General features: G+C 37.9%; 1 protein-coding gene across 4 annotated transcripts in view; it reads right to left on the reverse strand.

Annotated features, from left to right (window-relative positions):
- Positions 1–14,483, reverse strand: part of Slc12a2 (solute carrier family 12 member 2) — a 73,324-nt gene that overhangs the window by 10,573 nt on the left and 48,268 nt on the right. For 3 of the 4 annotated variants that reach the window (XR_009058294.1, XR_009058293.1, XM_057788493.1), the window contains exons 18-22: positions 12,261–12,367; positions 5,881–5,960; positions 4,173–4,298; positions 1,857–1,904; positions 399–521 (exon numbers count right to left, since the gene is read on the reverse strand). Coding sequence is in view for 2 of the 4 variants with exons in the window: in XM_057788493.1 (XP_057644476.1) it covers positions 399–521; positions 1,857–1,904; positions 4,173–4,298; positions 5,881–5,960; positions 12,261–12,367 (484 nt within the window). In the remaining 2 variants the exon portion in view is untranslated. The remainder of the gene's footprint in view (positions 1–398; positions 522–1,856; positions 1,905–4,172; positions 4,299–5,880; positions 5,961–12,260; positions 12,368–14,483) is intronic. The other variant, XM_057788495.1, reaches the window with a different exon arrangement.

The raw sequence follows: 14,483 nt of genomic DNA on the forward strand, positions 1-14,483 counted from the left end.
AACCACACTTTCCTCAACAGCTTACTTTACACCAATACGCCACTCTTGGCGAGATACAGACACAATAGAGCAGTATCACTTTTGTGCTATTTCTGCCAAAGATTCATAATATGAAACTAATTCTGACCAATCTAACTGCACTCCAAATCAAGTGACAGTCACAACCTGGTCTGCAGTAGTTAATAAAATAGCACTGTCACAACGCTCAAGAACGGACTAAAGCACCCTGAAGGACCCCGAAGGGACGATGCATGATTCTCACACTGATTCTTGTGCTGTTGGAGCAGGCTGCAATCCTGAACGTGGTAAACACATGAAAATTGTATGCCGTTTCTTAGCACTGTTCTTACATATTCAGTAAATTTCTAATTATTTAAAAGATGTATTAATGGCCTTACCTCCATCATCAAAAAGCCACCAGACATCAATAGTATTTTTTCCTTGTTTTTTCTGGAACTGTGTACTGGCTTCAAGAAGCTTTTGGTCAGCTACATTTAAAGGTGCAACAGGGTCTTTGGATTCTAAAGGAGTAAGCAAAAAATTACGACATATAGGAAGTAAATGTCAAATCTCCTTTTACTATATTCCTAGAATTTCCTAGCATTTCTAAATTCAGATATATTTATATGCAGATAGCTATATATGACTTCCATTATAAGCCAGTAGTAGCTTATAACAGATTTTAAAAAGTACTTTTTGTCTTATAATAGGTAAACTCACCCAAACTACCCAAGTGTCTAGTATTCTGAAGTATTCTGGTGAAATCTGCAGGAATGCTAAATACCATACATTTACCGATGGAGTTCAGTTTTCCTGGAGAGCTACTTTAGGTTAATAGATCAAGCCTTAATACTATACTTGTCCTGTGAGGTTTCTTTTATTAGCTGCTATCTCAATGATTTAGAGTTCAAAGGCACTAAATAAAAAGCTGTATTTGGAAGATGGTTGGATAACTACTAATATATACTCTTACAATTACCAGGGAAGTGTGCTTATTAATCATTTGTCCCCTCAATATGTGATACACAATGTCAAAGACATATAGCCACATCTTTCTGAGTCACAGACAGATGGTAGGAACTCCTGGAAATGGTACAGATAGGCTGCATGTCTGTAAAGAGTTCCAATTTACATTTCTAGGAATTAAAAAAAAAATCAGCATTGACTCTGTGAGCAAGCAGATGACTATTATGAAACTCCACTACCACAATTTTAAAAACAGAAATTTACAGAAGGAACTCTGGTCCTTTTTCCAAAAGGTCCATCATTCACTTTTCATGCTGCCATGATGTAAGCAAACATGACAAATGATTTGCATGATGACGTAATATGGCTACCAAACCGCACTGCTCCGTAACTCTCACCTCTATCTCCTTCTCTTAACATTCATGTACGCTGACATGACTGTATCTCCCAAACGCAGCACGACTGTGAGAAATAGTGCAATTTTTGAAACAAAAAATATATTAGTATCAAAATCAAGAATTTGGCTGGGTACAGATGGTAAGGAGTGTAAGCGACACTGTGGACACGCCTACTCCGGTGTCCCTGCTTATTGGACCATGCAGTTTAAATCAGAAAAAACCCAAAAAACAAAAACCCTGACTTTTCAGGTTTGTGTATTTCAGAAACACCATGACAATTCAAAAGACTGTAATAACAGTTTGTCCCAGTGAGACTTAATGCTTTCATTGGAATAAAATTAATTTTACTAATCTGCATTTAATAGATAACTGTAATATCACCTCACCATGGAAATAAAAACTAAATTAAAATAAAAGGAAAACAATAGAGCTGGAATTAGAGAGTTAACAGTATGAGAAGGGGATTAAAATAAAATGATGAACAATGCCTGCCTTTTTTCAACAGTGGCTGAGTTGGAGTCTTGCCATCCTCTTCCTCATCTAGATTATGTTTAAAAAACACAAAATATGAAGTTAATCGCCTTTATAATCATAGAGTAATGGAAATGTAAATAGAGCACATTATAAACAAGACAGTGTGAAGAAACAGCCCATGAGAAATGATTACTACTGAAAGTTAATATTTTCTATACTGAGTGTTAAATATTTTTTAAAACACATATTTTTATAAAGACCATACAGAGTGAATGATGAACACCCACACTGAAATTTTATATCTGTAAAATTATTCAGAAGAGCCAGCAGATTTTGTAAACATTAAACTTTATACTTGAAATTAGCTGAGAATGTCAACGCGTGTACAGCGGATGCATGACTCTGAGCGACCACCTTGGCAGATCACACACAAGCTTCAAACAGGTCACCGCACCACTACACAAACGGCTCAACGCACCTGGGTTGTACACGTCAATCAGAACTTGGAATATTAAGGAATTTCATCAGAGTAAAATGCCAGTTTATAAAGAAATTATTTTCTTCAAATAAAGTTTATGTACACATACATATGTGTGCATATATTCACCGCTTATATTCAAATATTTACCAATTCTTTCTGGGGTAAGTAGTTTTTCTAACTCCTTTTTTCCCCATAAATGTAAATTTACTTGTTTAAAGTAAGCAAACTCAAGACTTAGAAATTTTAAGAACATTTTGCAAAGGGATCCAAAGGAAGATTCCCAGCTTTCAACAGTATCTCTCACTCTATCCTCTGGGAACCAGACCTGGTTTGTTGATGCCTTGCTTTTTCACTGGTAGGAATGTTCCTACCCTGAAGGCTGTGAAGCTGCAAGCCCTGCTCAAACAAGTTTAGGCTGGCACAAACCAAGTACTTACAGGGTCTTCTCTTCTTGTCCCTTTGTACACTATATGGCCCAGTAAGCAAGACAGATAAAACCAATACTTTGACTATATATTGGAATGTTCCTAATCCTGAAGTTTTTTTTTTTTACAAAGTATCCATTTTTCTTATAATAGCTATGCTGATTTTGAGAATTCGTCAAATAGAAAACAGAAAAATCAACCTATGTAACTGTTACTTTTTATGCATGTTATGGAAAAAACTAATTAAATTTTAAGTATTACTGTTATAACGTAATAATATCTGCTTTTGAAATTTTAGTAATGGACGGTTTATATTCATTTAAAGGAGTTTATATGCCAAAGTCACAGCGGCATCTAAAATGACTGCTAGCGTCACCTATCTTCGCAGGTGACTGAAAGCAGAGGACAACTTGCAGGAGTCGGCTCTCTCCTTCCACTCTTTACGTCCCAGGATCAAATTAAAGTCATAAGACAGCGCAAATGCCTTTTTCCAACAGGGCCTTACTACCCACCAAAGTAACTCTTTAAGTCAGGCTAAATGCATCTAAAATTTTACAACAGAGTAGAAATGTACTAACCTAGTTTCCTGCTTCTTAAAACTATGAAGCTGTAGCACACATTGATAAGTTAATGTTTTATTACTATCTTCTTAGATGTGAGTGCAGAGTAGCTTCTAGGAAATGATCAATACAACTGCATGCATTGATTCCTAATAGACTACACAGAAAGGGTCTGTTTCAGACAAGAAAATGGGGGAAGGGCAAAAGAATGTACACATAAATTAAAATAAATGCATAACAAATGAACAGAATCAGTTTATGGAATGCATAGAGAACACAAAAAAAGAATAATAAAGCCACCAAGGACCGAGAGGAGAAATGTGTGCAGGTCACACTTTCTACTTCTGCACTAGGCAATTACACAGGAAAGAAAAGAATAAAAAGCAACATTAATGCTTTCAAATAATCTAAAAGATAAACTGTGCAGAGACATGGTTTGTCCAAGGCCATCAATTTCATAAAAAGATGATAGTCATCTTAGAGAAATAAAAAGTACACTATGGCTTGATGATTTACAGTGCAGATTTCTTTCTTAGTGCGTTATCAGCTGGAATAGGACAGAGGAGATACGAGTCTCAACAGAGGTCGGAGCGTGAGGGTGGGAGAGTAAGATTTGGAAGTCATCCCTCTTCTTACGGCAGAACACATAAGCTTGTGGATGGAACTATCTGTAAGCCTCATGAAAAAGGACGTGCTCTTCCCAAGTTCAAACTATATTAGTAATAATTAATTGGCATGGTTTTTGTTTTAAGGAAAGCAAACAATGTCTAGCTTAAGAAAAGGAACTTTGTAATGTATGTTATTCTCAAAAGTCAGTCCCCTCCACTTTAAAACCAACTCTTGATAAAAATCTCTGAGTGGAAATTACCTTTATGTGTAATGGATTTTTCACCAGATGACTTGCAAGTATCTTGATCTGACTTTTTACTGCAGTCCACATTCACCACCACATCCTTTGTACCTGGGGATTTTTCTTGTGAAGATAGTAATTCTTCTGTAGATATGAAAGTATTTAAAACAGTATCAAAGATTGTATTTTAACTATTCAAAGTGACATGGCTTCATAGTAAAAAGGTAAACCAGTATCCCTTGTGAAATAGTAAGGTGTGATAAGTGGTTTCTTAAGAAACAACCGAAGCGTTTAAAATGATTGTCCATGTAAATATTTCAGTACTAGTGGCTAAGTAGGGTCCTGGGGAGTGAGTAAGTAATAAACGTCAACTGGAAAACACATGTAAAGACAATACAATACAAAATTGATAATCTGTCCATAATGCTCATCACTAATTTGTATGGAGGGACAGAAGCAATAGGAGATACGGGAGCACTAGCACTATGCTAAGGGGTTAAAAGGATTCACCTCTTTACTGTTCAGGACAGCCCTATGAGGTACATCGCTAGGCATTAACAGACAAGCAAACAGGCCCAGAAGCTACCAAACCTGCCCAGGCTACAAAATTATGGGAAAAGGCGGTAAGTTTTAGAAGACATCCACCTGGGCTCAAGACCAGATATTAGCAAAGGACAAGGACTTCAAAGAAGCACTTCATAATGATCATAGATACACAAAACTTTTAAAAATGTTTCAGTCACATTCAAACCCCACTAAATAACAGAACTGAATAATACATTATTCCTGTGAGTGACAGGGGCACAGCTTCTAATTATGCAGTGTTCATGGGTATGAGTCAGATTCTCTAAACATAGTCACTGGTACAAGGCTTCAAATGAGGTTCTGCTAGATTCATTCCAGAGAAAGAAAAATACATTTTCAGCCAGCAAAGCGTGTTTAGTTCATAGAGAACTCAAAGTGTTTCTTCAAAGTTGCAGAGTTGCAAAGTTACTCTTAAAGGTGAGCAGTGTAAAGTCAAAGAGTTTAAATCGATGAGCTGACTACAAGTTTTTATCTGCTTCTTTTTCTTTTTTTTTTTTTTTTTTTTTTTTTTGGTTTTTTTTCGAGACAGGGTTTCTCTGTGGTTTTGGAGCCTGTCCTGGAACTAGCTCTTGTAGACCAGGCTGGTCTCGAATATCTGCTTCTTTTTCAACTAATCTAATGATTTCATTAATTAACTGTATAAGGGGAAAAGAAATACTATTCAGTATTTTTGAATTAGCAAAAAATTAGAAGGATATGAAAATTTCCATTTTCATAAAATCTGCAAGAAAGTTATACCTTAAATTGGGTCTTAAAATTGTCACTTTAAAAATACTTTAAATGTATGCATTGTATTATTTAACTTACAGCCAAAGTAGTGATTTAAGTATTTTAGTAGAGGTTTAAATATTTTTATAATCCGATTTTTACAACAAATTTGGTTGGTCAATTTACAATAATAACTAATATCTGCCTTTTAAGTGTATGATTTATAAATCATAAATTCTATCCTCTCCATCAATAATAATTAGCCATCCTTTATGATGCAGACATTGTTGGCTTCTAAGCAAGTCTGATTCTAAGACAGTAATAAAGATGATGGCAATTATGAAAGTCAGTGAAGGACGTGCAACAACTAGGCACGATTTTCTAACAAAGTGATGCACACTTTTGAAGGCAACCTCTACTGCGGAGCACTCACCTTGTCCCTGGAGGTGGGATATGTCCAGGCCCTCCTTCAGGCGGATAACCACAACTCCATACTGTATGTCGAAAGCATCACTGCGATGGAGAAAGGAAGCGTCACAGAACCGTTATGTTCTGTGGGAAGTGAAAGGACCTCTACACCTCGAAGACTACTGTCAGCTCCAAACGTCTGTTTTCTTTAATACGCTTTGGAAATCAGTCAGTGGGAGACGAATCACGTTAGCTCCGAATCCCACACCTTTCTTCTATAATACCCTCGATACTACGCAAGCTTCTATTACAGTAATGTGCGACCTGATGCTCTGGTCGGAAGCACACTGTATACACAACTTCCCACACCATAGCCTAAGTGCAGCCTAGCTCTCTACACCTACTCTCTCTCAAAGCCACCTCACAAGACAACACACTTCCTGGAATTCAGACCATCACCAAGCACCACAACTGACTCATGCAGCAGCTTTTTAGAGCAGAAACAGATTTGTTTGGTTGGTAATTGTTTAGTTGTTCATTTATTTAAATTTTATTTTTTCATTATGTGTCTGTGTGTAGAAATGTATACCTAAGTGTCTGTGAGAACAGAGGCCAGAAGGACAGCTGGAGCTACAGCCACCTGAAGAGGGTTCTGGGAATAGAACTTGGGTCTTCTAGAGCTGAGCGGTCTTAAACACTGCACCATCTAGCCCCCTCCATTTGCAAGGCAATATGACAGAAAACAACTATTAGAGCAATTCTACTACACTAAACTTAGGTATATTCCTTTGAAGTTAAGAGAAACATCTGAAGATGAAGAGATGGATTTTTATGGAGAACGAGAACAGCCTTCATTTTATGAAGACATTTCTAAAAGAACAGTATCCGAGTGTATTAATGTATGTGTGTACAGGTACTTGAGCATACTGGCAGAATCCAGAAGTCCACATCAGTGTCTTCCTCAGTCACTATTAGTTGTTTTGAGTCAGGAGCTTGAGCCTGCAGCTTGTTAGTTCAGCTATAGTGCTGGTGTACACACCCAGGCATTCTCCTATCTGAGGTCACAGACACGCCGCTGTGCCCAGGCTTTCACACGGATGTTAGCGACCAAACTCAGGTTCTTGTGCTTTCCTAGCAAGCACTCCACCAACTGAGCCATCTTCAAACCCTAAAGGTTAGCATTTTATAGTATTTTTTACTGTTTAGAAGTTAGTATAGAAAAGCAATTGTCTGGTTGGAAACTGCATGTTTTGAGTGTGCTGTCAGTCTCTGTGAGTCTCAGTCCTGTCCTGCCTGCAGATGCTATTTTCTTGGACCCATTCATCCCCATGGCTCTTACACTCTTTCTACCTCTTCCACACAGATCCCTGAGCCTTGAGGGGGTTTGATAAAGACTTCCCCTTTAGGGCTACATGCTCCAAAGTCTCACTGTCATCATGCTGTACAATTGTGAGTCTGTTAACTACCATCTACTGCAAGAAGAACCTTCCTACTGAGGGTTGAGCAAAGCACTGATTTCTGGAATAGCAATGTCGTTAGCAGTCATTTTATTGTTATATTTCTTTATTAGAACAATAGTAGTGGGTTTTCCCTTCGGGCCCATGACCTATCTGGTCTATGGCTTTCAACTATGCCCAGAATTGGATGACCAACACAAAAAGGGATTCTATGGTTATGTACTATTTTTTTTTTTGTGCACTTCGTGTCTTGTTGGATGTTCTGGTCCCCCACTCCCTTTCCTTTTTCTCTTAGTTACTATTGCTGTGATGAAAACAGCATGACCAAGAAGGGTTTATTTTGCTTACACTTTGCCACTTCTAGGCAACAGTACATCACTGAAGAAGTCAGGGCAGGAACTCAAACAGGACAGGAACCTGGAGACAGGAGCGGATACAGAGGCCACGGAGGAGTGCTGCTCACTGGATTGCTCCACATGCCTTTGTGAGATTTTTAATTTTTTTTTTCTTTTGAGGGTTTCTCTATGTCATAGACTTGACTGTCCTCAAACTCAGAGATCTGCCTGCTTCTGCCTGCCAATGCTAGGATTAAAGGTATGTGCCACCTCGCCTTGCCCAGCCTGCTTTCTTATAGAACTCAGGAACATCAGCCCAGGAATGGCACCATCCGCAGTAGGCTGGGCTTTCCAACACACACTAATTAAGACACTGCCCTATAGTCTTGTGCAGAGTTGGGTCTTATGGAGGCATTTTCTTAGTGGAGTTTCCTTCTTCTCAGATGACTGTAACTTGTGTCATTGGCATAAAACTCTCAGCACAGGAAGAACCAACATGAGGCTGGGTGGAAAGGGAGACAAGAGTATCTGGGAGGAGTTGGGGGAATGAACGAATATGATCAAAATATATTTTAAGAAAAAATTTTTAATCAAAAATAAAAAAAGCATTGCAAAAATTTATTTATATCCACCAAAACCTTGAAGGTCTCTAAGCCCATACTTAGATTTTGAAAACTGAAAGCTGGGTTTGAAGAGATGGCTCAGCTGTTAAGAGCACCTGCAGCTCTTGCAAACAAAATGAAGAATGTTTAACGTATAACAAAGTCAGTCAGTCTGTCTGTCTGTCTGTCTGTCTGTCTATCTATCTATCTATCTATCTATCTATCTATCTATCTATCTAGAGATTATCTGGCTTTGTTCCTGTAATTAGTTACCTAAGGTCAAAGAGTCATTTTAAAAAGAAATTTAATAGAGATTACTTTCTCAATTATATCTTGAAGGACCTAATTCTAATGTAACCATTTTTTTTTAAAGAGATAGTAAATCAACAGAATCAAATGCCAATTTTCTTTAAAGAATGTCAGGAAATAAACTATGAACTTAACCATAGCTAAAACACCAGCATGGTTTTGCTATAAACTATAGAAAATTATTTGTTGTCTCAGGTCTTACATATTGCTAATATATAAAACATACTTCAATTATACAAATATTTAAAACTTCAATGAAATCATTAGGGGTTAATTATTTATGACAAATACTGAGCAGTAACATTGCTTTAAAGCTGCTATTAGATACACATGATAATACAGGCCTGCAATCCTCGCTACCGGAGAAACTGAGTCAGGAAGACCACAAATTCGAGAGGAGACTGGGCTACTGGATGAGTTTAAAAGTGGCCTGGGCAACTTAGCAAGTGGCCCTTTCTCAAAAATAGATAGACAGACAGACAGACAGGGCTGAATGTGGTAGTAAACACCATTTGTAATTCTAGCATTTGGGTGAGGGCAGAAAGATCACAGAACTAATGAGCAGCCTAGATGGCTTTCTAGGACCGAGGAGACAAGTCGCATCAGCTCAGTGGTAAATCACACATACCTAGCATGTGCAAAACCCTAGTTCAATTTCCAGTACTACACAATAAAACATGAAATAGTGAGAGCCTGTAGGCGTCTTGCTCAGTAGGTATGGGCACTTGCTGCCAAACCCACCAACCCCATAGGAAGAAGAGAATTTATTCCTGTCACTTGTACCAAGGCATGACCATGCATGTACATACATATGTAAGTAAATGTAATAACATTAACAAGACCATTGATTTCTAATGGCGTTGAGAACTAGAGAACATTCTTACCTATCTGTCTGTAAGTAGCTGAATGATGCACAACATACAGAGCAATGCTAACTCCCAAAGCATTCGGACCCTTTCAGGGCCATTATGATCGACAACTACTGCTAATGTTGGAGTATCAATCCATTTCCCAAATGCTGCTTCTCTATCTCCTAGGCTAATTATTCCATCGTACTGCTCTTGAGCCTGTGAAGAAAACAGCGTAGCCTGGCATAGCTCACAGCTTTGAGAGCTCATCGTTTAATCTTTATTTCTACTATCTGTCTTTTCTGAGGCATAACACATACAAAGCACAGAACTAGACAGCTGCAGTGACTGGTCACCAGATGGTCAGGATGCCCTAGTTCCAGACTTTAGCCTTACTAAAATCACCTAACAATGTAAGGGTTCATTTGTCACCTGCACGCATTACTAATCAAAGAAGACCTCCTCAAAGAGCAACTATGACCTCTGACCATTTCCGGAAAGACTTTTGAAATAAACTATGAAAAAAAATCTATAAACAAACCAGGAACATCAGGAAAGGGGGCCACTGCAGTAAGTTCCAAGTAATCCCACCAAAATTCACAGGAAAACTGGCGTGTGAATTCCATCTTAGAACCTCTTTGCTAAAGGTAAGAGTTTCTCACTGATGTTTGTTTTTAAAGACAATTATTTATATGCAAGGTAATACTGTACAATAATAATGGCACTGTGAGAACTGTTAGTGTAAATTACATTGGTTGAGCAAATTCCATACTAGGAAAAGGAAGTACTTTTCAAGTTTTAACAAGTAAATCTGGTAAAAACAAAAGTTCTCTCATTGAATAATTCAATTCTACAAAACACTGGTAGGATTAAATATATACACAAAAATCTATGAACCAGAAAGGCAAAGTAGCAAAGGAATAAAAAGAACCCACTAGACAAGCTGTGAGAAGGAAGTTACAGTGATGTGAAACAAAGCTAAGCTGCATGGTAAACAAGCAACCCAGAGGAAACAAGAACCATGAGCTCAGAACAAGACTTCAGGTGGAAAAGGCAAACAAGCACTTGTAGCTGCAAACAAGAGCAACTCAAAGGATGAAGTGGAGACCAGCGTGGGAACAAAAGCAAATCTCTTCAGCTGCTCAGGTAGGACATAACGAAGACCTCACAAAGCTGACTCTGTTCAGCTACCGCAAAAGCACAGGAAGAAGCCTACCAGCTTACACAGGAAGCAAGTACCTATACACACCCACTCTTGTTCACATGTAACACTTCTACAAAAAATTATTCAGCTGTTAAGAAAATTGAAAATGAAATTCACAGGTAAATTGATGGGAGTTGGAAACATGCACATTGAATAAGATAACCTAAATCCAGAAAGATAAATATTGTATATTTCCTCTCCTTTCTTGATGTTACCTTTGAATATTCACATATATGTGTTCCATTAAGTTGGGAATTTATTAAGGGGAGAAGTGGCCTTCAAGAATGTGGGGATACAGCACAGTAGTATAAAGTATTAAGGGGGAGCAATAGAATAAAATGGGCTAAACGGGGGTGGTCGATGGGAGGCAAAGTAAAGGATGAAATATGGGGAAAGAGGGGTAATTAATATTAAAATCTTTTGTAAAAAACTTGGAGACCTATTACTGTAGAAGCTTCATAAGATATAGACATATATAAAGAGGTATAATGGTGCTACCCTACAATGAGGGGAGGCCATATCCTAACTAGATACCCCAATCTAACAAATTACCCCAGTATCAAGAATTAGGTTACCATTTTTTTTGAGTTGTTAGCCAATGGTGTCACATAGACCACTAAGTATAACATAACTTGATGCTAAAAACCTATTGCTGAAGACATTACATACTTGAATCACAGACCATGGGGACATTGAGCGGGCATTCATCCTTACTGACCAGAGAGCTCATGGGGCTGGAAGAGTCCATGACCAGTGCCTCAACCTCATTGTTCATGAAAATCTGCAAGCTACAACAATGACTGACCTGGCAAGATAATGTCCATTGGTGCCACCTCAGAAGCCTCTCCTGGCAGTAGATGGCAATTAGCAGAGACTCCAATCTGGTGAATGTGCAGAGATCAAACACTGGATGCTTAGCCCTAAGTCAGACATTCACATCACACCCTTTGCCCCAAGGCTCAGCCATCATCTCTGAAGAGAGCATGAAAGACTATAAGAGCTAAAGGGTAACTTCAAGGAAAGTTTTCTAGATAAACAGGAAAGCTGCACATATGAACTCACAGTAAAGTGACAACAAGCTCCAGCCAGACAAAATTCCCAGACAGAGGGAGGACAGTGGACCTGTGATCCTACCACTAGCTGAGGAGGGGATAGCAAGGCAGCATTTTAAACGGGACCTCTGGGAGACTGACCACACACTAGTTGGTCCAAAAAAAAAAAAAAAAAAAAAAAATTGGACTCAATTGGAAAAGGAAAAAAAAGAAGCAATCTCAAAGTTGAGTGGAAAGGCGGGTAGAAATGAAAGAGTTTAAGGGGATTTAGTATGTCTCAGACACATTGAAATTATTAAAGAAGTTAAAAAAAAAACAAAAAAGTCAACAAACCATTTTACATACATGAGCTATTCTGTAGATGTATTTGCATCTGTACCTATACATAAGTACTTGTACATAGGTTTTATATAAAAAGAGAGATCATTATTTTCCTAGTAGGTCAACATTTTAAAACCCAAATAGTACATGAGGTTCTTTCTCATTTTTATGCACCTATTAAGAAAGGACTACATAGAAAAAACAAGGTAAAAATTGAGGGAATGCTTCAAAATTAGCATTTTTCTGTCAAGTACATAACAATTCAGAACATACTTACTGAAATAAGTTTATATACATGTCCACATCCCTCATATCTGCTTGTAACCAGTCTTTCTTAAATCCAAGGACAAGCGTGTTTGGTTTCATACGACCAAGACCAGCAGCCTAAAATATAAAACACAATTTCAAATACACACTATTTAACAAACCAATTTTTAAGAGGTGAAGTATTTCCACATTGACAGAATTTTCTTTTGTAAATTATACATATAAAATTGACCCCAAATTACATATACTAAATACAAATAAAAATAGATATTACAAAGGAACACTTGAAAGCTACTAAATTCACTTTTATATCATTTATTTATTTATTTATTTATTTATTTATTTATTTATTTATTATACGATGTTCTGTTGTGTGTCTGCCTGCAGGCCAGAAGAGGGCATCAGATCTCATTACAGATGGTTGTGAGCCACCATGTGGTTGCTGGGAATTGAACTCAGGACCTTTGGAAGAGCAGGCAATGCTCTTAACCACTGAGCAATCTCTCCAGCCCCTCACTTTTATATCTTGATGACATGAAAAATTTTGTACTTTTACTAACCAAAATAAGGTATTTAACATAAAAAGAAAAACAACAATTGCATTCCCCGCCTCCTTGATATATTTTGAGAACAGTCATTAATGCCTAGGTGCACTAACGTCCAGAGTTCTGAATTCTTCCAATAGGAAACCGAATTCTTTCAATCATTCACATGTTCTTTCTGTTTGGTTCCTTCCCACAAAAGTTCAAGTATTCATCTTGCAATCTCACCAAGAGCTACAATGCAAGCCAAGCATGGTGGGTGCATGCTCATAATCCCAGCATTCAAGAGGCAGAGCCAGACTGCCATGAGTTTGAAACCAGCCTAGTCCAGATATAGTGAGTGTCATGGGTTATATAGTATCTGAGATAGATAGGAAGATCCAGTCTTAAAACATACATGGACACAGAAACAAAGAGCTGCAATTAAGCATGATTAACAATTATCCCTCAAAGTCCAATAGAATCTCTTTTCTAAGATTTTGTTTTGTTTCTCAAGTATACTGAGAAATTATATCCTGGGAGGGTATGACTTTTTAAAAATTGTGGTAAGGGCTGAGGAGATAGTTTGCATGAAGACCTGAGTTCAAAACCCACGCCTTGTGGTACACACTTGCAATAACAGTGACAGAGACAGAGACAGGCAGATCTCTGGGGCTCACTGGCCAATCAAACTAGACAGACTGGCTTGTTCCAGTAAGGAGTGAAAGACACTGTTTATTAAGTCCACACACGAACCTGCACATACAGACAAACACCGTAAATGAATCATGGTAAAAAGTTAACAAGTTTACCATGTTAAATAGTATTTATTGTGTCTACAATACTGCCAAGTAATACACCACTATTTCTAGAACCTTCTCATCACCCCAACCAGAAATTCTGCAACGGCTGTGTAACAGCTATTCATAGCTAGTCATGTTCTCCCTTGTGGCCCTTGTGACATTTAATACACTTTTACCTGGTTACTTCATGAGCAGAATCCCACAACTTTGGGGTTAGCTTACTTCACTTAGCAGGCTGTCTTCTAGGCTAATGCAGAAGTGAGTACCGTAGTCTCTTCTACAGATAAACAGTATCTTTGTATTTAAATATCCACGTGTCACATGTGCTTATCCATTCGTCTGATGATGAACACACTGGCTGTGCATAGCTTGTACCTTCTGGCTGCTGTGCACAATGGTGCAGTGGCAAATACCTGCACTAGAAAACTCTAACTGTTCCTTCAGTTTTTAGGGATAAATGCCAAAGAATGCAGCCTATCAGTTTATGCTGACAGTCAACAAAGCACAGGTTCTCATATTTCTACGACCCCACTAACAGTATCTCACTGTGGTTCTGATTTACAATTCCTTTATAACTAATGTCAAAAATATTTTTCATGTTTACTGGAGATTATTTAGTTTTTTTTACCCAACTGTAATTACTAATTCTGTGTTTTATTATTATTTTTAGAAGTTTTTGAATACATATTATGGATATCAGAACCTGTGGTGGTTTGGATGAGAATGGCCCCCATAGGCTCATATATATGAATGTCTTGTCCCCAGTTGGTGAACTGTTTGGGAAGGATCGGGAAGGGTGGCTTCGTTGAGGTGTGTCACTGGGGATGGGCTTCAACATTTCAAAAGCCCACACCAGGCCCAGTTAGCTTTCTCTGCCTTGCATTTGTAGGTCAGGATATAAGCTCCAGC

The sequence above is a fragment of the Chionomys nivalis genome, chromosome 14, assembly GCF_950005125.1.
Source record: "Chionomys nivalis chromosome 14, mChiNiv1.1, whole genome shotgun sequence".
Classification (NCBI taxonomy): domain Eukaryota; kingdom Metazoa; phylum Chordata; class Mammalia; order Rodentia; family Cricetidae; genus Chionomys; species Chionomys nivalis.